The following is a 22,370-nucleotide window of genomic DNA, read 5'->3' on the forward strand; positions in this document are numbered from 1 at the left end:
ATCTTTTTCATACATTTCTACCCCTCCAATCCCAATATAAACATCAAAGAAACCATCCAAGAGCTTCATACAATTAGAAAGTTTTGTGACAAATCTTTTATCAAGTCTTTACCCAGTTATTGAAAAATGATTCTCTAATCCATATGCTATTTTTGAATACTAAAAATTGTATAGTGATATTCTGAGGTCATACATAATTCTTTGTAGCTATTGTTGAAGCCTTCAAGGCAAATGTGAGGGGGAAAGCCATTTATCACAAATTGTATTTGAATTATGAATCCCAGAATTGGAAGGTACATGAAAGGTTCTCTAATCCAGCTGGTCATTGGTAGAAACATGTTTGTTATACTAGTTGTGAGTGGCCATTTAGCTTCTGTTAAAATATTTAAAAACAATGGAAAATTAACTAGATCAGAAGTCAGACTAATACATATTTGAATGGCTCTCCTATTGAACTGAAAAAAAAACTTTGAAACTACTGATGCTGTGGACTTAGATGATTTTGTCTTTTGAAAGAATTAAAATGGTATTATAATTTATATAGGCATGAAAGTTTCCATAATGACCCAGGAATAATAAGTATTTGAAAAGATTTTTAAAAAGATTAATACAATTACTTTATGATGCCTTTATCAGTGGATCTGTGAAATTTAGGCTCTTTTGCTTGGCAGGTGGACATGGACTTTATTGAATATAGTCTCTTACCTTGTAATCAAGGGGACACCAAAGAGACTGATGGCTTTAAAAATCTGATTTTTATATGTGGTTTGGATTACAAGAAGAATGGTGTTGTAGGAGAAAGGTTTAGAAGAGGTAGATGTTTTCCCTTTCTCCCATGTGATTGGAAAAGTTTCATGGAAGAAAAGTTTCATGAGGAAAGTTCTAAAAGGAAGGAAGAATGTGAAGGAAGAGTAGAAATTTGGTCTAACTGTATAGTTAGAAAGTAAAACTTCAAAAATAAGAGAAAAGAAACTAAAAAGGACTAAGAAATGATTTAATTGTAATATGAACTTATGAGATGCCAAATCCAAACAAATGTTTAGTTGTGTCTTCTCAAAGACATACCATGCTGAATTTGATCACATTTACCACTTTATAGAGTGAATGTGTTTAAGATAATTCAGACATATTCAAAACTTAGAAACTTTTTAGTGTCTTATTTTGTTCTTATTTTTGCTCTTTGTACCAGTCTTTACAGATCCAGGACTTTAGTATCTTCCTTTACACTCTTACAGGTGGGTGACTGGAAATAAATCGAGTTCTGCATTGCAGGAGTTTATTTAGGGCACATTCAGAAATAAAGCTTGTGTGTTGCATATGGTATTTTAACAAACCCAGGGCACAATTTTCTGACATAAGGTTTGCTTTGGAATACTTGACCAAATTCCTCAGATCTGCCTGAAATATTGAATTAAAAGTTTAATATGGTTCCTCCTACCTTTCTTCTCTTGATAATATAAAGTCTAATTTACATAGATATGTGGTCAAATAATTGTTCAGTATCTTTCATTGTCCATGTATCTGGTAAATTTATTTTAAAGGAAGTTTTATTTATCGTGTCTCTACATTTTTCGATAAATTATCAGTTATACATCTTTCTTAATATAGAGGAAATATTATCATTTGAGCTTTGACTCTTAAATTAGAAAATCAAAGGATTGAAAAGAAATTTGACAGAATCTTGTTTATCATCCTATCTTCAGGACTGCATCTAAGTAACTAGTGAATATTTGTTATTTATATATTTATTTTTTAAAGTAATCTGTGCATCCAACATGGGGTTCAAACGTATGACCCCAAGATCAAGGATCGCATGCTCTTCCAGCTGAGTCAGCCAGGCATCCCACAATAGGAAACCTTTAATGTTAGATAGAAAGAATACATTATTTTCACCAGTATCATGCTCTGATACATTTGTATTTTAATTTGAAAATTATATACTGAAAATAAATATTTCTAACTAAATATTAGGATTCTCCTTTTAACAAACTGTGTTAAATCAGCTTGCACAGGATGAAGGCAGTTACGTTGGTGGCTTTGCAGTGGTGGAATATAATACTGCAGAGCATGCTGAAGAAGTTCAGCAAGCCACTGATGGTATGACCATCAAGGGAAGCAAAGTCCAAGTTTCCTTCTGTGCCCCAGGAGCACCTGGGCGAAGTACATTAGCGGCATTGATAGCAGCTCAACGTGTGGTAAGTTTAATGTTCTTTATGAGGATAAAGAAGAATGCTAATACTTTTTTAATCTATCCAAACAGTTGACCATTCATTGGACTTTCATTATATTTCCATTACACAAAGATGGGGTAAGGAGGGAAAGATAGGAGGTTGCTCCTGGTCTCCCATCTCTTGCCCTCCCCTTCCTGTTCTTTAACCTCCTCTGGTCCTGGATCCCTTCTCCCTTCGTCTGTAGTTTGCCTTTCCTTCTTAGGCTCTCCTGTCGTTTTCCTGTCCTAGTTTGCCTAAGTCACGGCCTCAGCTGTCCTTTGACTGTCAATGTCATCATGCCTCTGATTAAATGGTCTGTGTTGGATCAGAGGTGCCGAGTTTACAATTCTGAATTCATCCAGTCACCTACTTCTGCGGCCAGGGCACCTGTGTCCTTTTGAAGAAAAACAAACACCTTGGTGGCTTGGTGCTACTAGATAAGTGTGTCCTGCGTTTATGGCTGGTCTCCAGAAAAACTTTAGCTTCACATCTCTCATCAGCCTCTCTTCTCCATTTTCTACAGCAACTACCTGAAACCTTAAGCTCTGTTGCTGCCTTAGCCCTTTCTATCAGATGGTCATGGCTCCTACTTTCTAGAAATACAAAGGTCGTGTGCTGGTCATTCATTCAACTCTTCTCATACTGCCCCAGCAAATGTGTCCCCAGTTTTCACTTCCTTTTCTCTTCAGTAGCATTCATTCCACAAGTACCTACCAGGCACACACTCCATGCTAGGAAATGCCAGAGATATTTATGATTCATCTGTGGACAAATATCCCTGCTCTCTTGGAGGAAGAGCTGTGCCTCCTCCTGCCAACACAGGGGCTCATGACCATGTCTCCCATCTTCAAGGGTCTTGATTCTTACCCTTCTACAGTTTTTCACTGCTTGCTCCACTAGCTCCATCCCATCTTCTTGTAAACATGCTCAGATCCTTTCCTTTAAAATTTCTCTCTAGAAACTGGCTTTTGTATTGTTCTTCCTTCACAACTGGAGCCTCTTGAACAATTAGCCCCTACTTGCTGTCATTTCCCATTTCTTCATTTCCCATTCTGTCTCAGCCTGATAACTATGGTTTCTACCTCAGCTATTCAAGTGAATCTGTTCCCATTAAGATTAATAGATATTTCTTAGTATTCAAATTGAATAGGCACTATTCAGCGTCTTATTGCTTAGTCTCTTTAAAAGTCTCCACCGTCTTGAATTCTACCCCACCATTATTTTTCTTCCTAACCATTCCTTCCCTTTCTTCTTTTTCCCCGATGGCTGCTATCATTAGACTTCATATTTGGCTTTCTCACTTCTTTGTGTATATTCCAGTGGCCCCGATTATTGCCTATCGGTAATGACTTACAAGCATACATTTTTGAACCAACTTTCCCTCAGCACTAAATATGTATTTCCAAATGATTATTAACAGTCTACCTTCAGGTTATATAAATAGTTCAATTTTAAGATTTCCAAAACAAAACTCTTTTCTCTGAAACTTGTTTTTCTGTGTTCTATAATGTGGGATTGGATTTGCGGAGGTTACAACTCTGAATACATCCAGTCACCCACTTGCACCAGGAGAAGAACACACTTCTAGGTGGCTTGATGCCACTACAAATATGTGACATACATGTACAATTCTGTGTTCTATATGTGGCACCAATTCACCCAAACTAAAATTATCTGAACAAAGAACTCAGTTAATCATGATTGGTTTCCCTCACCTGTTGCTCAAATCTAAATGTCAAAAATATTAGCAAATCCTTTCAGTTGCATGTTCCAACATTTCTTAAATCCTTGAGACTTGTCAACATCTTTGTTACTTTACTCAGGATCTCATCTTTTCTCACCTTGGTGATGAGAATAACCCTCTGTGTGGTCACCACTGTAATCCATCTTCCACCAGGTCTCAGGAGTGATCTTTTCCATCCTCAGATCAGATTGTGTCATCCTCTTATTTAATATTCTTTAATGTCTGGGGGCGCCTGGGTGGCTTAGTCGGTTAAGCGTCCGACTTTCGCTTAGGTCATGATCTCGTGGTTCGTGGGTTCGAGCTCCGCATCGGGCTCTGTGCTGACTGCCAGCTCAGAGCCTGGAGCCAATTTCAGAGTCTGTATCTCCCTCTCTCTTTGACCCTCCCCTGCTCACGCTGTCTCTCTCTCCTAGAAATAAATAAAAAATATTAAAAAAAAAATATTCTTTAATGTCTGAAGTTCAGATTCCTTTGCATGGCATGCAGGGCCCTTCATGATTGGATATCAGTTATAATGAGAAACCGTAAACGTTTCTTGATCTTAAAAGTAATGCATTTGCATTGATGCTTTCTACAGGTTCCTGGTACATATACTTTATCAAATTTCCTGAGATTTAAAAAAAATCACAGGGCACCTGGGTGGATCAGTTGGTTAAGCATCTGACTTCACCTCAGGTCATGATCTTGTGGTTCATGAGCTTGAGTCCTGAGTCAGGCTCTGTGTTGACAGCTCAGAGCCTGCAGCCTGCTTCAGATTTTGTTTCTCCCTCTCTCTCTGCCCCTCCCCCACTCATTCTCGTTCTCTCTCTCAAATAAATAAATGTTAAAAAATTATTTAAATAAAAATTAAAAAGAATCATAAATAGGTACTAAAATTTATCAGAGTATTTCTGTAACTATTGAGATAATCCTATGATTTCTCCCTAAATTCTTTAATGTGCTGAATCACACTGATTTTCTAATGTTAAACCATCCTCGGGATGTTATATAAATAGTTCAATTCAATAAAAAACATTAAAAAAATTTAAACCATCCTTGTGTTATAAACTCTAATTGATAATATTTTTGCCAATACATTGTTTGATTTGATTGGATAATATTTTATTGTGCATGTGTGCTCACAAGTGACAATGCTTAAAATTTTTTGTGCCATTTATTTTTTTAATGGTTTTTATTTATTTTGTGAGCAGGGAGGGTCAAAGAGAGAGGGAGACACAGAATCTGAAGCAGGCTCCAGGCTCTAAGCTGTCAGCACAGAGCCCAACACAGGGCTAGAACCCATGAACCGGGAGATCATGACTCGAGCCAAAGTCAGACACTTAACTGACAGAGCCACCCAGGTACCCCCTGTTGTTTATTTTTGAATTAAGGGAATACTGACCTCATTAACTGATTTAAACAGTTTTTGCCCCTTTTTTTGCTATTTCATAGATCAACTCATATAAAATTAGGGCTTGCCTATTTCAAAATTTGAGAAATCTTATCTGTAAAATCATGTAGACCTACTCCTGGAAACTCATACAGAGGAAGATCGTTGGTTACCACTAAAGTTCCTTCTATGGATGTTTAGATATTTTGGTTTTATTTTTGTCTCTATGCCATATGTGGCATTTGATTATATTCCACAGAGTCATCCATTTCGGCTAATTTTTCAAAATTATTGGCACATAGTCATTTATAATATTATTTTTAAAATTTGTTTTCTCTGCTGTTCTCATTTTTTAAAAATTTATTAGAGAGAGAGAGAGAGAATCCCAAGCAGGTTCTACACTGTCAGCACAGGGCCCAGTGCAGGGCTTGGTTTCATGAACAGTGAGATCATGACCTGAACCAAAATCAAGAGTCAGACACTTAACCGGCTGAGCCACTTAGGTGCTCCTACTGTTCTCATTTTCATTGTCTATTTTATTTATTTACATACATAACTTTTTTCTCTTTGATCAGTGTTGCATAAGATTTCCATGTTTTATCTTTTTAGAGAAACAGCTTTTCTTGTGTTTGTTACTTCTATCTTTCGCTTATTTCTGCCCTTTTTAAATTTTAATTCCAGTAAAGGTAACATAATGCTTTATTAGTATCAGGTGTGCAGTATAGTGATTCAGTAATTTTGTACATTACTTAGTGCTCATCATGATAAGTGTACTCTTAATCCCCTTCACCTATTTCGCCGAATCCCNAACCATCTGTTCTCTATAGTTAAGAGTCTGTTTCTTAGTTTTCTTTTTCTCTTTGTTTTGTATCTTAAATTCCACATTTGAATGAAATTATTAGGTATTCGTCTTTCTCTGATTTTTTTCACTTAGCTTTAGATCCACCCACATGGTTGCAAATGGCAAGATTTCAGTCTTTTTTTGGCTGAGTACTGTTCCTTTGTGTGTGTGTGTATCATCTCTTCTGTATCCATTAATCTATCAATGGACACTTAGACTACTTCCATATCCTGGCTGTTGTTAAATTATGCTACAATAAACATAGGGGTGCATGTATCTTTTTAAATTAGTGTTTTTATATTCTTTGAGTAAATATCCAGTAGAGATATTTTAATTCCAGAGATATACTGGAGATATACTGGAGAGATAGAGATATACTGGATCATATGGTAATACTGTTTTTAATTTTTTTGAGGAACCTATGTACTGTTTTCCACAGTGTCTGCCCTTATCTTTATAATATCCTTGTTTTTTTCTTTTTCAGGCTTACTCTTTCTCCTCTGTCTTTATTGATATCAATACTTAGCACCTTTATTTTCAATCTTGGTTGTTTTCTGATGAATCTATTTAAAGCAAGTTTCTTTTTAACTAATGCTATGTGTCACTAATTTCCTTTTGGCTTTTTTGAGTTTTTATTTATTTATTTTTTAAATATTTTTTATTTATTTCTAGTAGAGAGAGCGAGAGAGAGAGCGTGAGCGGGGGAGGGTCAGAGAGAGAGGGAGATACAGACTCCGAAATAGGCTCCAGGCTCTGAGCTGGCAGTCAGCACAGAGCCCGACACGGGGCTCGAACCCACGAACCGCGAGATCATGACCTAAGCGAAAGTCGGACGCTTAACCAACTAAGCCACCCAGGTACTCCTTTAAGTTTTTATTTTTATTTTAGTTAATAGACAGTGTTATTTTAGTTTCAGGAATACAATATAGTGATTCAACAATTCTAAACAATGTCATAAATTTCAGATTATAAATGTTTAAAATTATTTTATGATTTCCTTTTATACTCAAAGCTTGATTTTTGTTTTTCACTTTATGTTCACTTAAAAATTTTCAAAAACTGGGATGCCTGGGTGGCTCAGTTGGTTAAGCATCCGACTTCAGCTCAGTTCATGATCTCACGGTTCACCGGTTTGAGCCCCGCGTCGGGTTCTGTGCCGACAGCTAGCGCAGAGCCTGGAGCCTGTTTCGGATTCTGTGTCTCCCTCTTTCTCTGACCTTCCCCTACTCACGTTGTCTGTCTGTCTGTCTGTCTCTCTCTCATTCTCTCTCTCTCTCTCAGAAATAAATAAAACATTAAAAAAAATTTCTAAAACTATTCTGACATTTCCCTGATGATGAGTGATGTTGAACATTTTTTCATGTATCGATTGGTCATCTGGATGTCTTCTTTGGAGAAGTGTCTATTCATGTCTTTTGCCCATTTCTTCACTGGATTATTTGTTTCTTGGATGTTGAGTTTGATAAGTTCTTTGTAGATTTTGGATACTACCCTTTATCTGATATGTCATCTGCAAGTATCTTCTATTCCATCAGTTGTCTTTTATTTTTGCTGATTGTTTCCTTCACCCTGAAGAAGCTTTTTATTTTGATGAGATCCCAATAGTTCACTTTTGGTTTAGTTTCCCTTGCCTCCAGAGATGTGTTGAATAAGAAGTTGCTGTGGCTGAGGTCAAAAGGTTTTTGCCTGCTTTCTCCTCTAGGATTTTGATGGCTTCCTGTCTTACACTTAGGTCTTTCATCCATTCTGAGTTTACTCTTGTGTATGGTGTAAGAAAGTGGTCCACGTTCATTTTTTTTTGCATGTCGCTGTCCAGTTTTCCCAGTACCACTTGCTGAAGAGACTATTCCATTGGATATTCTTTCCTGCTTTGTCAAAGATTAGTTGCCCATACATTTGTGGGTCCATTTCTGGGTTCTCTATTCTGTTCCATTGATCTGAGTGTCGGTTTTTGTGCCAGTACCATACTGTCTTGATTATAGCTTTGTGATACAGCTTGAAGTATGGGATTGTGATACCTCCAGCTTTGGTTTTCTTTTTCAAGATTTTCAAGATTGCTTTGGCTTTTCGGGGTCCTTGTGTTTCCATACAATTTTTAGGATTGTTTTTTCTAGCTCTGTGAAGAATGCTGGTGTTATTTTGATAGGGATTGCATTGAATATGTAGATTGCTTTGGGTAGTGTTGACATTTTAACAATATTTGTTTTTCCTATCCAGGAGTATGGAATATTTTTCTTTTTTTTGGGGTCTTCAATTTCTTTCATTAGTTTTCAGTGTATAGGTTTTTCACCTCCTTAGTTAGATTTATTCCTAGGTATCTTCTGGTTTTTGGTGCAGTTGTAAATGGGATCAACTCCTTGATTTCTGTTACTTCATTATCAGTGTATAGGAATGCCACCAATTTCTGTGCAATGGTTTTATATCCTGCAACTTTGCTGTGTTCATGGATCAGTCCTAGCAGTTTTTTGGTGGAATGTTTTGGGGTTTCTGTATAGAGTATCATGTCATCTGTGAAGAGTGAAAGTTTGACCTCTGCCTGGCCAAGATGGATGCCTTTTATTCCTTTGTGTTGTCTGATTTCTGAGGCTAAGACTTCCAGTACTATGTCGAATAACAGTAGTGAGCCACTTAACTCATTCTTATCTCCATCCTACTTCCTTCCTCCTGTCCCTCTTACCACCATATTGGTATCTATATTTTTATTTTATGATTGCCTTAAATATTTCCCCCGATGGTAGTAGGTTTTGTATGCAAGATTGAAATTAACTATCCTCATATATGTGTTTATTTGCACATATCATGTAATATTGTCTTGCATTTGCTGCATCTTCTGTGATTTTTCAGAGAAGGTATTAATGTGGTAAAAAAAAAAAAGCTTTTGAGAATTTGTATAGTTGGGAGTATTTTTCTTTCACATATTTAGGTAATAGCTTAGCTGAATATAAAACTATAAAAATCTAGATTCAAATTTCTTCCTTTAACCCTTTGAAAATACTAATTTGTTGCCTTCTTAAATCCAATGTTAATGCTTTGAGGGAGATGACATTCCTTTCCCATTCCCTTTGGAAACACATTCTTTCTCACTGGAAGCTTTTAGCATTTTTATCTTTGATACTCTTAAATTTCATATCCACAAATGTGACTAGGTGTTTTTTTTTTCCTTATGCATCATATCCTGAACACTGTGAACCTTTTTCATTGTGTGCTCTTTAATTTTTCTTTGATGACAGGCAGTTCTCAGCCATTATTTCTTCACAGATCCCATTCTGTATTCTTCTCCTTCAGGGACTCCTGTTTTATACAGGTTGACACATCTAGCCTCTTCATTGCCTTGCTTTGTCTCTTTTGTTTTATTTGCATTTCTTATTTCCATGTTTTGTTTTGTTTGTTTGTATTTTCCACTTCTTTATCCTTTTCTGATGTCTTCTGGGAACGTTCTTTGAACTGATCTTTCCAGTCACTGTTTTGTTTTTCAGCAACACACATTCCACTATTTAACCTATCTGTTCAAGCACAAGATAGAGGTTAAGAGTATTGCTGTGTATGAATTTCTTCAGTTTCCTAGTCTATAGAATCGTGATAACAGTACCAACTCTGTAGAGTTGTTTTAGAAAACTAAGTGAAACAATCCATGTAAAGTGCTTAGAATAATGCTAAGTATGTGGTGAGGGCCGCTTTTCTCTTTTTCTAACATGTTTATGTTTCATACCCACTATTTCAAATTGATTCTTCTTTGTAACTGCTTCTTCTTGATTCACGTTACTCATAAAAATGGTTTTTTAAGGATATTTGTTATGTCTTTTACTATGCAGCATTCTTATTTCCTAGCCATTAATTCTGGCTTGTTTCTTACAGGTGTCTCTTATAGTTTGTTACTTATAATTTTTAGGGGCTCCATTCTCTCCACATATCTAGTTGTTGTGTTCTGTGAATACGTATTTCCCTGGGAAGGTATCTGCTTCCCTGTATGTGTGTTTAGAGGTTGAGGGAGTAGAGGATGGACGGGGAGAGCTAAAGCCTGTTCATCTTAGCCAGGGTTTAGGGAAGGCAGGTGAGGAGCTAGGCAGAGAACCTCTGCCTTTACTATCTGTCCTTGGCTGCAACCCTTTCCCCACCTCAACCAGGCAGCCCTGCACCTTTGAGAAACTCTTAATTCATTGGTCCTGTGGCTGTCACTAAATTGATGCTGCTGTTTTCCCCTCCTTGTGCTGGCCAAGAAAGCCCTCACCTCTAGAGGGCAGTGTGGAGGCAGCAACATAGTTGCACAAGTAAGCAGTCCTTCCCCAAACTGGCTGTAGGTCCAGGCTGTCTCAGGCTCTTTGTTGATGGCTGCCTCCGCACTGGGACCTGCTGCCTGCTCTCTCGCCAGGGATTTCTCACAGGTTTTGTGTCCCATTGTCAAATTTGCCACCCTGCCCCTCTACTTTCACAGCATCTGGGTTGAGAGAGGGATTCCAGGTGCATTGTCAGTTCTCCATTTTTTTCATGACTAGAAGTTTATAGTTTTTTATGTTTATGAACTAAGTTTATATGCTAACCTTATGTTAGTATTCTCATCTATCAGGTTGGTTTTTAAAACTGAAAACAATTTCAGATGTTTAGGAAGCTCCTGATTTACATGTATGTGAGTCCAGTTAGCTTTGTATCAGAAGGTTAACTTAATAAGGACCTTTATTATAAGAAAATTTTTATTCGTAAGGCAACCCACATTATTATGCTTTGGATAAACATTATAGGAAGGCTCTTCTGTAGTATAAGGTATTCATACTGCATCGACAGGTTATCTCTCTGTTAATATATTCAGATATCCTTGGCATCTTTCTACTTGTATGAAGAGATTTAGCTAACTAAATTGTTTTTGTTTTATCTTACTAAATCGTTAGTCCTCTTAGAGCCAATTTGTATTTCACTGAGACATTTTATGAGGATTTTAGTATATGCTGTACAGTATATATAGTTTATACCTTAACATTGTAACTAGAAATTGTGGTAGAATATATAATGTATCATGTAAAGCAATTTGTTTTTATCATTAAAAAAGATCAAATGAATGGGAATTTCTGGATGAAAGCCTTTAAAATTTCATCTTTTGTACTTATCCTTGTTGTAATATTTCCTGTTTCTGTATTTATTGAAGATGCACAGTAGTCAAAAAGGCTTACTTCCAGAGCCAAATCCTGTACAAATTATGAAAAGTTTAAACAACCCTGCCCTGTTACAAGTCCTTCTACAACCCCAGCTCTGTGGGCGAGCTGTTAAACCAGGTAAGCGCCATGGACACTGATTAAATATAAAAGTCAGTTTGTGCGTTTTACATGAAAAACACATTTAAATTAGTCCAAAAATATTTTTCTAGGATTTGTCAATTTTAATTGACAGTGTGAGGTGATACTATGTTTTGACTGTTTTGATACAACCTGCTTATGTGTTTTCTGATTTGTTTTACCTTTAATAAATATTAAATATTAAAACCAGTTTAGCTTCTAATTGCAGGAATTTAAAGACCAGATAATTAACATGCTACATTGTTATGAGCTGTATCAACAGAGGATATGAGACTTTTCTAAATAATGTGTTTAGAATTGCTTTGTTCAAAAATGCTACTGTTATATTTCCTTTTTGCTCTTACTGTTTTTGTTGAAAACTAGTTTTACTTTGTAGAAAATGACAAAAGCATTGTGGAAACCTTTATAACATTGTTATATATTAAATATCTATTTAGTATTCCTCCTTTAATAAGAACTTACCTTTTGAAGTGCACAACTGTATGTACATAAAATGTATTCTTTAGCATTATGAAGTGAATTCAATACTAAAGTTTAGCCCAAAAATGTTTAAATACATTATGTTTGTTTCAACCCCAACTGGTCTCACACCAACTAATGGACTGTGGTTCAGTTCTGGCACTAACTACCGAGGGTTCGCACAGACCCCAGAAGTTAAGAGCTTAGTCACCAACTGGTCTGCCTCTCCTTTACACACCAGTTGTAAGTTCAGGGGGTCCTCAAGCCATTTGTACTTCTGACCAGCTGGCTACAAACTTGGGGCTTCCGAGGACCACCTCAGGTTTGATGATTTGCTAGAACACTTCATAGAACTTAGGAAAGCACTATACTTATGATTACAGTTTTATTATAAAGGCTACAACTCAGAAACAACCAAAAGAAAATCCTCTTATACCTAGGCCTAGGAGGGCCCTGACTGCAGAGCTTTTATGATCTTTTCCTGTGGAGTCAGAGCACATTACCCTCCCAGCACATCAGTGTGTTCACCGGCTAGAGATCTCTACTGAAGGAACTCTGGCATCCAGAGTTTTTATTGGAGTTTCCTTATGAAGGCATGAAGAGCGTTACCGAACTCAGTCTTCAGTTTCCCTCCTCTCTCTGGAGATCCAGAGGTCCCACTGATATCACATGACCCAGAGCCCCAACCCCCTAATCACATAGTTGGTGTTTTTGACAAGATCAGTCCCCACGTAAGGGCCCACCCTGAGTCACCTCATTAGCATAACAAAAATACTTGTAGCACTCAGAAGATTCTAAGGATCTAGTTTTCCTTCTAGGAACCAAGGACAAAAACTAGTTAAATTTTTTATTGTACAGCAATATTCAGAGTAATAAATATGTCCCATAATCATCAATTATTTGTGTGTAGGCAACTTTAGAGGTTTTTCTGAGTTAGCCTGTTATATAATCGGATATCTCTTCTACAATTTTAATGGTATAGAGGTAGTTTTTTTTATGTCTTGATAACTTAAAGCATGAGAAGCTCATTATTTCCCAAGGCAACATATTCCCTAATTTGACAGATTTAATTACTAGAAGTTTTGTTTTTTTAAATATTAGTTAGTAATCCTTGTAATTTTAGCCACTTATTCTAGTTCTTCCTCTGAAGAAACCCAGAATAAATCTCTTCCTTCTTCCTTAAGAAAGGACTTCTAATAGTATTTGAAAAGACAACTACCATGAAACCTTAGTCATTTTTGGTTTTCCCTGTCTTCTCTTCTCCAGGTCTGTCGTCTTCTTAAAATTTATTTATTTTTTGAATGTGCAGCTCTATCAGTAAAATAAATTTTGAGCAGAGGCCCATGTATATGTATCAGTTATGTGCCAGTTATATAAATGCATCCTTGTTGACCTGTATATTAAGAAGTGATAAAGCTTAATATTTTTATTTGAAGGTGAGAGTTAACGTGAACAAGAGTTCTAGTATTTTTTTTTCTATACCTCATTAACTTCTTTGGAGACTACTGTTTTATGTTTGGCTTTCCATAACATGTCCCAAGCTTCCCCAGCTAGTTGCTCTCTCATAGATAATAGTCTAGATTTTCTGGGTTGTCCAGAACAAGGTGTACATGGACATGAACATACCCTGTAAATGGGTTTTGGTCAGCACAGAATATGCTGGGATTTGCCTCCTGTGATCATTCTGCTCCTCTTAATGTAGCCCAAGATTGTATTAGTGTTTGAAGGAAGTATATCATGTTCTTGGGTCTTTTAGAAAGTATTGTCCATACCTTTGGACTCTGGGCTCTCTTTAGTAAGTCCTCTTCAATATTAGTTTTTGTCTCTTCTTTTCATCTAAGAATATAATTCTCTACTCTGCTTCTCTACTCAGATTGATGTACGGCCAAGAAATAAGTTATGCTTATTTTAGGGCTAGTTTCACAGTTTTGAAATAGAATGTTTCAATATTACACTGATGGAGAAATTCTTTCACCAAACTTGCTTTTTTCCTTTGTGTGGAGTGGCGAGGGATGAGGATTAATTTACCTCACTTGAACACGTGCAAACCTTCTGGAGGATGTATGGAAAGTTTCATGGTGGTTAGGAAAGATGAAGTGTCTTGTTAATCATAAGTTCCGCTTGTATTTCCTTTACTGTGTCCTTTAGTATATCTTAACTCTATCCCTTACTGTATTTTCAGCTCTTCACAGAGGGCTCTGAGCAAGCTAAGAATTATAATTCCTTATAATTATGTTTATATTAAGTAGTATATATATTTATATTTATATCCTTGCTCTTCTTCCTTCTCAAATAACTCACACATATTTTCTTGGTTTTAGCTTGTGTCTCCCACTAAAATGTAAGTTCCATAACTGCAAAGATTTATGTCTTACTCATCTCATGCACCTAAAACAGAACTGTTATTTATAATGAAAGGAACTTAAATATTTATTTACAGATCAGTCCCCTTCCTCTGTATCTTTGTTCCACAACCTGTACATACCTTCTTACTCACAAATGGCCTGGCCTATAAATGCCCAGCTACTCTTGTCTGCCTCTTCTGTCTCATCTGCACACTTCCGTTAGCTTAATTTTCCTCCCAGACCCAATTTATGTTCTGTTACTCTGACCATACTGACCTTTTGTCTTCAACCCAGACCTTTTAACCCATTTTGGAAATACAATGTAAATATTCGAGACTTCTTTCATTATATATGGGTGTGTCCCTTTTAAATTTTAACTAGTATGCAATCACTTAGAGTCTAACTTGTATTTTTAACAGCTTTATTGAGGTATAATTGCATATTAATCTACACACATTTAGACTATAAAAATTTATAAGTTGACATATGTATAAAACCATTATATACATAATTTTTGATATCAGTGTACACCCATATGTATATCACCATGATCAAAATAATGAACATATTTATAACTCTCAAAAATTTCCTTTTGCAATCTCCTTCTCTTCCATCCCTAAGAAACTGCTGATTTGATCTCTGTCACTATAGTTTGTATTTTCCAGAAGTTGATATAAATGGAATCACACAGAAATTTATATAAACAGAATTAAATAAAATTATTTTTTTGAGACTCATTCATGTTGTTTCATGTATCAGTTTTTTTTCTTTTTAATGGAGCAGTATTCCATTCCATGAATGGAATAGATTTGCATATCTATTGAGTTGTTGATGAACATTTAGGTTACTTCTAGTTTGGGATCATTACAAATAAAATTTCTGTGAACATCTGTATGTTAGTCTTTCTGTAGACTTTTATTTCTCTCCGCTAAATATGTAGCTGTGGAATGGCTGAGACATGTGGTAGATATAGGTTTAAGTTATAAGGAACTCTCCCATCTGTTTTCCTTTGTGGTTAAACCTCTTTGCATTCTCACCCATTAATTATGTAGGTCCCCAGTTTGCTTAATACTCTCACCACACTTGATGTGTTCCTTCTCTAATTTTAGCCTTTCTGTGGAGTATCTCACAGTGATTTTGACTATTCCTTTTGACTAATGATTTTGAACATCTTTTAAGATGCTAATTAGTCATCTTCATATCTTTTTGTCATATCATTTTAAATTTTTTGCACATTTTAAAATTGAGTTGTCTTTCTTAAGTTGTAAGTATTTATTCTAGATACAAGTCCACTGTTGTATGTATGGGTTTGCAGACATTTTCTTTCACTTTGTAAGTTTTCCTTTATTTTCTTAACAGTGTCCTTTGAAAAGCAAAATTTATTATTTTGGCAAAGTCCAATTTATTTTTCTGTTATAATTTGTACATCTTTTGTCAATTTAAGAAATCCTTTAAAAATCTTTGCCAAATTTTAGGTCATTAAGAGGCTCTCTTATATTTTCTTTGAGAAATTTTATAATTTTATCCTTTATATGTAGATCTGTGGTTCATGTTAAGTTTTGTTTATGATGTGAAGTAAGGTTACAAGTTAATTTTTTTTTACTGTTGTTCCACCATCATTTAAAAAGGTTATCCTTTCTCCATTGAATTGCTTGAAACCTTTTTCGAAGATGAGTTCACTATGTATGTATGGTTCTGTCTCTGGATTCTCCATTCTATTCCATTCATCATCTAAATATTTGTCTTTATCCCAATACTTCATTGTCTTGATAAACACAGCTTTATAACAAACCCAGAAATCAGTTAGTGTAAATCCTTATATTTGTTTTGCCTATTCTCTCTCCTTTGTATTAATATATAAATTTTGGAACCAGACAGTTTCCATGACAAAATGGCAGTAATTTAATTGGGATTATGTGGAGTCTATATTAATTTGGGCAGTATTGATAACAGTTTTCAGGTTGAGCCATACATATGGTACATTTTCTCAATTAAGGTCTTATTAATTTTTCTCAGCAATAGTTTGTAATTTTCAAGGTACAAATCTTACACATATTTTGTCAGAGTAATTTATAGTATTTTATGTTTCTTGATACTATTTTAAATAGAGTTGCTTTTTAAATTTCAATTTCGAATTTCTTATTTCTAGCATATGGAAGTACACTTGATTTTGTATATATTATATCTTGCAACCTAGCTTATTATTTCTTGTTGGTTTTGTTCCTAAAATTTTCTATATACACAATCATGTAATCTACAAATAAACACAATTTTACTTCTTCCTTTCCAATATGTGTACATTTACCTCTTTTTCTTGCTTTATTGCAATAGACAGAAATCCCAGCATAATTTGTGCATTGAACTGGTAAGAATGGATATATTTGCATTGTTTCTGATCTTGAGGAGAGAACATTCATCCTTTTATTGTTATATTAGCTATAGTTTTTAACAGATGTTCTTTCTCAAGCTGAGAACTTTGCCTTCTATTTCTATATTGCAGAGAAATTTCATCATGATAATTGTTGGAATGTATCCAGTGCTTGTCTCCATTATTTGAGATGATCATAGTGTTGTTTTTGTTTGCTCTGCTAGCATGATGAATTACATTAATTTTTGAATGTTAAACCAAACTTTTATAACTAGGGTAAACCTCATTTGGTCATGATCTGTTATAGTCCTTTGTACTTATTGTTGATTGATGGTGTTGTTCAAGACTTCTTGAGGAGCACAGGATGGGACACAATGGGAGAAGTTAAGGATAAGGGCTGTTGTTATATGTGAGACTATAGACATTTCCAGAGTGTTTTGATTCTGGTAGTGTTTGTTTTAAACTGGGGAATATTGTATTCATTAAAAGCTGTGAAAAACTAATTTTTAATGTTTTATAACAAAATACAGTGGCTAGCAGAAAAAAAGAAAGGTGGTGTTGAAATCTCTAACCATAGTGTGGGTTTGTCTACTTTTTGGTTCTAGAAATTTCTATATTTTGAAGTTATTTGAGGCACATTTAAGATTGTTGGATCCTCCTGATGACCCCTTTATTGTTATGAAATGACCATTTTTATCACTGTTTCCTAATAATCTGCCAACCAGGCGCCCCCAAAGAAAACACTTTTGAGCAATTTTAAAGATGGACTAGTTTGGCAAGTAATAAAAATTTGTACTTTTTAAAACATGGGATAAACTTGTAGACATGTTATATATGAATTTCCAATGTGTTTGATTAGATTAATTGCTTTTTTTAAGCACTTATTTTCTTTTTTTAAAAGTAAGACAATACAATTCTTTTTTTTTTTTTTTTTTTTTTTAANGATGGACACTTAGGCTCTTTCCATGTTTTAGCTAAGACAATACAATTCTTTATTTTTTTTTAAAGTAAGCTCTCAATCCAATTTTGGGCTTAAACTCATGGCCCACTCACGAGTCACATGTTCTACCATCGGTGCCAACCAGGCTCCCTAAGATGAAATACATTTTGAAGCACTCTCTGTGCCTGACCATTTCTAGTTGTGCTGTAATAATTAGATGAAATTACTTCACATATTTTCTATCCCATAGTTTTGTCTATATATTATTTATTTTGAAAACGTCTCTTTTAATAAATACTCTGGTATTTGTACTCAGGCAAACTTGATAAAAAGTGTGGATACCACTTATCCCTTTTATCAACTATGTACAGTATTGTTTCTTTTTTTTTTTTAATGTTTGAGTTTTTTTTTTAAATTTCTGAGAGAGAGAGAGACCGTGTGAACAGGGGAGGGTCAGAGAGAGAGGGAGACACAGAATCCAAAAGAGTCTCCAGGCTCTGAACTAGCTGTCAGCACAGAGCTCGATGCAGGGCTCAAACCCACAAACTGTGATATCATGACCTGAGCCGAAGTCAGACGCTTAACCGACTGAGCCATCCAGGCACCTCTGTTTCTTTTGTTTTTATTATATAAATATTTTTATGTACATATATTCTCTTCTTAAGTGGGTTGGAAGCTTTTCAGAGGAAAAGACTGCATATTCTTGGTTTTCCCGCCCACCCCACTCCCTGCCAACACACCCCAAATATCTAACAAAAATATGGAGCAAATGACAAGGGTTCAGTTAGTATTATACTTACTACCCCATGGATTTAGTGTTGTTGCCCTTAACACTAGAGAAGAGAAAGGCTAGGCTTGGTGTTTTATTATCTTAACAGAAGGTGTTGGATTTGAAATCAAATTCTAGTTTTGAATCACAGGAAAGGGAGCTTATTACTTCGTGTATGACAAGGTCAGTATGTAATTGACCTTAAAATAAACTTGTTAAAAGTTTTAAAAATATATTTATTTGCCCTTTTTTGAGTTTGTCTTATTTTTTAATCCCATATATATTATGAAGTTAAACATTGACTTTTATTTCTTTAAAGCAGTTCTTGGAACACCTCACAGCTTGCCACATCTGATGAGTCCATCCATCTCCCCTGCATTTTTACATCTGAATAAAGCACATCAGGTATATACATGGCATCCAGTACTGAAGTATCAAACATTTGGAGTGACTCATTTGTTTGCTATTAGCATTTAAAATTCTTGAGAAGTTAAATGAGTATTTTATCCTTAAAAAAAAAAATCCTTAGTAATAACTGTAGCCAGTGAGGACATCAGATCAAATTAAGCTGATCAAGGAAGTATTGTTCTATCTGCTTATTGATTTCTGTTTTTATAGGGCAATAAGGCAGGAGGTGTATTTTGTGGCATTTTTTTTTCCTAGAAATGAGTAGTCAAAACCAGTCCTTTGTGGTCTTAACTCAAAGTATTCACAGAAAGCAAAAAATGAATGAATGGGAACTCTTAATTTTTAAAGTTTATATAAAAATAATTCATATAAGAATAAAAATATTCTTACCTTTTTCAGGTAAGTATTTTTAAATGAATTTGTATACATAAATATAATATTGGAGATAAATAGTACTCACTAATTTCTGGTACTGCTTAAGGCTGTGTCTATATAGAAGCCTAATTACAAAACCACCCTAATATATACTAGGTGATTGATGTAGGTTAATGAATGAATGTCTAGTTCTGAACCAAGCTTTTCAAGAAAAAGATTTCTCTTTTACTTTCCATTTTTGGAATCTAACATAGGACCTTGTACATTAGAGGGTCTTTACTCATTCACTTAGTCAACATATTGAGAATCTAACATGTACTAGACACTCTACTGGTCATTGAGGCTATAGCTTTGAACATAACATTCATAGTCCTTTCTTCTTGAAGAATTTCAACAAATATAGAAAACAAATGTTAATTAATTATAATAAGCTGCGAAGAGTGACATGAGAGGAGAGTTCAGACTGTTGACAGTAGTCTCTTTATTTTGGAATTAAGACCAGAATAGTTGGTCCGAGGGTTGTGGGTTATCGTTAAGCTGGAATTAAGACCAGAATGCTTAATTTTGCCCAGAAGGCCTGTCCAAGCTGGCCTCTGCTGCCTCTCCTGTTCGTTGGGAATCACAGTCCCAGCAACAGTGGCCTGCTTTTGGTCCTCAAAGGACTTTGCTCTCTTCTCCTTCGGTCTTTGCTCCCAATGTTCCTTCTGCCTGCAATGCTCCCCATCTCAATACCACCTAAGTCCCCCAGACTTCACCTAGTTCTTTCTCCACAACCTTCAAATCTCTGTGCCAGTGTTAGTTCCTCAGGGACAGTTTCCTTGGATTCACCAACCTAAATCAAATCCCCACCTATTCTCATAGCTCCTGTATTTTTCTTTCATACTCATCACCATTTGTAATGATACGTTTTTAATGTTAATTAATGTCTCACTCCCCCAGGAGCCTCTAAGATCTGTGAGGGGAGATCATACGTATTTTGTATTTCTCACGATGTAGCACTGTACCTGGGCACATAGAAAGTNTCTCTGTGCCAGTGTTAGTTCCTCAGGGACAATTTCCTTGGATTCACCAACCTAAATGAAATCCCCACCTATTCTCATAGCTCCTGTATTTTTCTTTCATACTCATCACCATTTGTAATGATACGTTTTTAATGTTAATTAATGTCTCACTCCCCCAGGAGCCTCTAAGATCTGTGAGGGGAGATCATACGTATTTTGTATTTCTCACGATGTAGCACTGTACCTGGGCACATAGAAAGTGCTCAGTAAATATGTGTTGGATGATTAAATGAATAAATAAATGATTGAATGACACTGACATAAAGCCTAAAAGGGGAGAGATGAGGAAGAAGGATGACAGAAAAAGAGGAGAGGATGTGGAGTTAGTTTCATGACCACATGGTCACATCTTGTATTATTAAAAGAATTAGTTAGCATTGCCTGAAGTAGTAAAGTAGAATATTAAGAAGCTGTTGCTTTTGCTCAGATCAACTGGAGAATTGAACTTTAAAATGAATTGGGTTCTGTGAAAAGTAGCTTTTCAAAATTAAACTAACCTGATGCTTTATCATTTTCACAGAGCACAGTTATGGGTAATGCTTCTAATTTATTCCTTCAGAATCTGTCTCATGTACCATTGGCACAGCAACAATTAATGAAGTTTGAGAATATTCCTACTAATAATGTAAGTATGGGCATTTTTTTTCTTTTGAATTGAGTTCATTCCTTTTCTGTATTCAGGCTGTTGGTCAGATTGTTTATGAATGTTCACATGGGTAACCTTTTCATTTGGTGATATACTGCTGCCATGAGCAGAAGTCTTACTTTCTTTTCTTCTTTTGCAGAAGCCGGGCTTACTTGGAGATCCCCCAGCCATGGTACTTCAAACCGCAGTAGGGATGGGGTCAGCACTTCCTTTGAAAACGGAGTTGGGTCATCATGGAGAAGCACATAAAAGTAAATGACCTCCATTTTCAGAGAAGTCCAGAAACAGTCAGATTTGAGATTTAAAGATGGTTTACCTGTATTCTACTTTTATTTACAGAAAGGTTGAGTTTGAGTTTTAGTCATTTAAAATTTTAAGAGCCCTCGTGGCTTTTCTATTTTTAATATTAGAAAACTATTGGTAAGTTATTGATGGACTTGCTTCCATGCCAAGATCACATTTCCCCTGTTGGATGTGCTTTAATATTTGATGAAGGTTCACAGCAGCATGAAGCAAAGACATAGATCCCTTTGAGGGTGACGTGCTGCCCACTGGGCTGACAGCATATTATATAGGTATCCGTTTAATTTTTGCCTGAATGAGAAACCCTTAGCTTTTAAAGAAATATGTGGTATTTTGGTAAACTTTGATTATTTATTTGTATTATTTTTTAAATGTGATCACCAAAATAGTAGTAGAAGAAAAATAGCAACCCATGTACTCTGTGCTCTGAAGAGATGACAAATTTAAACAAAGCAATTATTTTTTAGAAAAACAAGGGCATGTGGGATACCAGGATTTCTTATTGGAATGCGATTTGGAAGAAACTTTCACTTTGAGGTGTAATTGAAATTTGTTTGAAGTGATTATGCTGGGAAAAGAGAAGAGACACCAGTAATTAAAAAAAAACAACAACTTGCAGTTAAATATAGGGTAGCATATTTTGTCTCTACATAAAGCCAACAAGTCAAATGATCAAATAAGTGCATCAATTCTGACTATTGGAATTGACTGGGTGAAGGTTAAACTGGTATACAGACAAGTGTAGAAATTTTTATAGTATGATGGGCCCTGTCCAAAAAATTAAATTTTGTATCAACAAAAGTTTATGCACGTGTTTATTATTTATGTTAGGTTAAATAATAAGCCGTTTGCTTTCACATACACTGCTTTAAGAACATTTAAAATTCAAAATGTCCAAATAAATACATTGCTAGAAGAACTGAAGTATCCACCTCTAAATGTTTAGTATTAGAAGTAATTTAAGGAATTCGTTCAGTGAATTTGTAAAATATAAATTTGACTTAACATAATTATCAAAATTAGCTCTTTTCTTCTACTTGTGAGCCACAGATTTTTAAAAAGTGGAATCGTTAAAAATTTTTCTATTAAAATTTTAATTTCTTCCAGAATTTCTTGGTATTTCCTTTACATAAAAATGTAAAGCTTTCGTGTGTTAAATTGGTGTCTATTCACAAATATTAATGTTTTCTAAACCGGTGTTGTGCTGATTTTTAAAAACCAGCTCTCTAGATCTCAAAAAAAAAAAA

The 22,370-nt window shown here is 35.2% G+C and overlaps 1 protein-coding gene across 1 annotated transcript in view; it reads left to right on the forward strand.

Annotated features, from left to right (window-relative positions):
- RAVER2 (ribonucleoprotein, PTB binding 2) overlaps positions 1–22,370 on the forward strand; it is a 90,222-nt gene that overhangs the window by 29,094 nt on the left and 38,758 nt on the right. Inside the window, exons 5-9 of the mRNA XM_077766124.1 lie at positions 2,004–2,195; positions 11,302–11,428; positions 18,650–18,735; positions 20,695–20,799; positions 20,960–21,071. Coding sequence (XP_077622250.1) covers positions 2,004–2,195; positions 11,302–11,428; positions 18,650–18,735; positions 20,695–20,799; positions 20,960–21,071 — 622 coding nt within the window. The remainder of the gene's footprint in view (positions 1–2,003; positions 2,196–11,301; positions 11,429–18,649; positions 18,736–20,694; positions 20,800–20,959; positions 21,072–22,370) is intronic.

Source organism: Crocuta crocuta, unplaced genomic scaffold, assembly GCF_008692635.1.
Source record: "Crocuta crocuta isolate KB4526 unplaced genomic scaffold, BGI_CrCroc_1.0 scaffold155, whole genome shotgun sequence".
Taxonomy (NCBI): domain Eukaryota; kingdom Metazoa; phylum Chordata; class Mammalia; order Carnivora; family Hyaenidae; genus Crocuta; species Crocuta crocuta.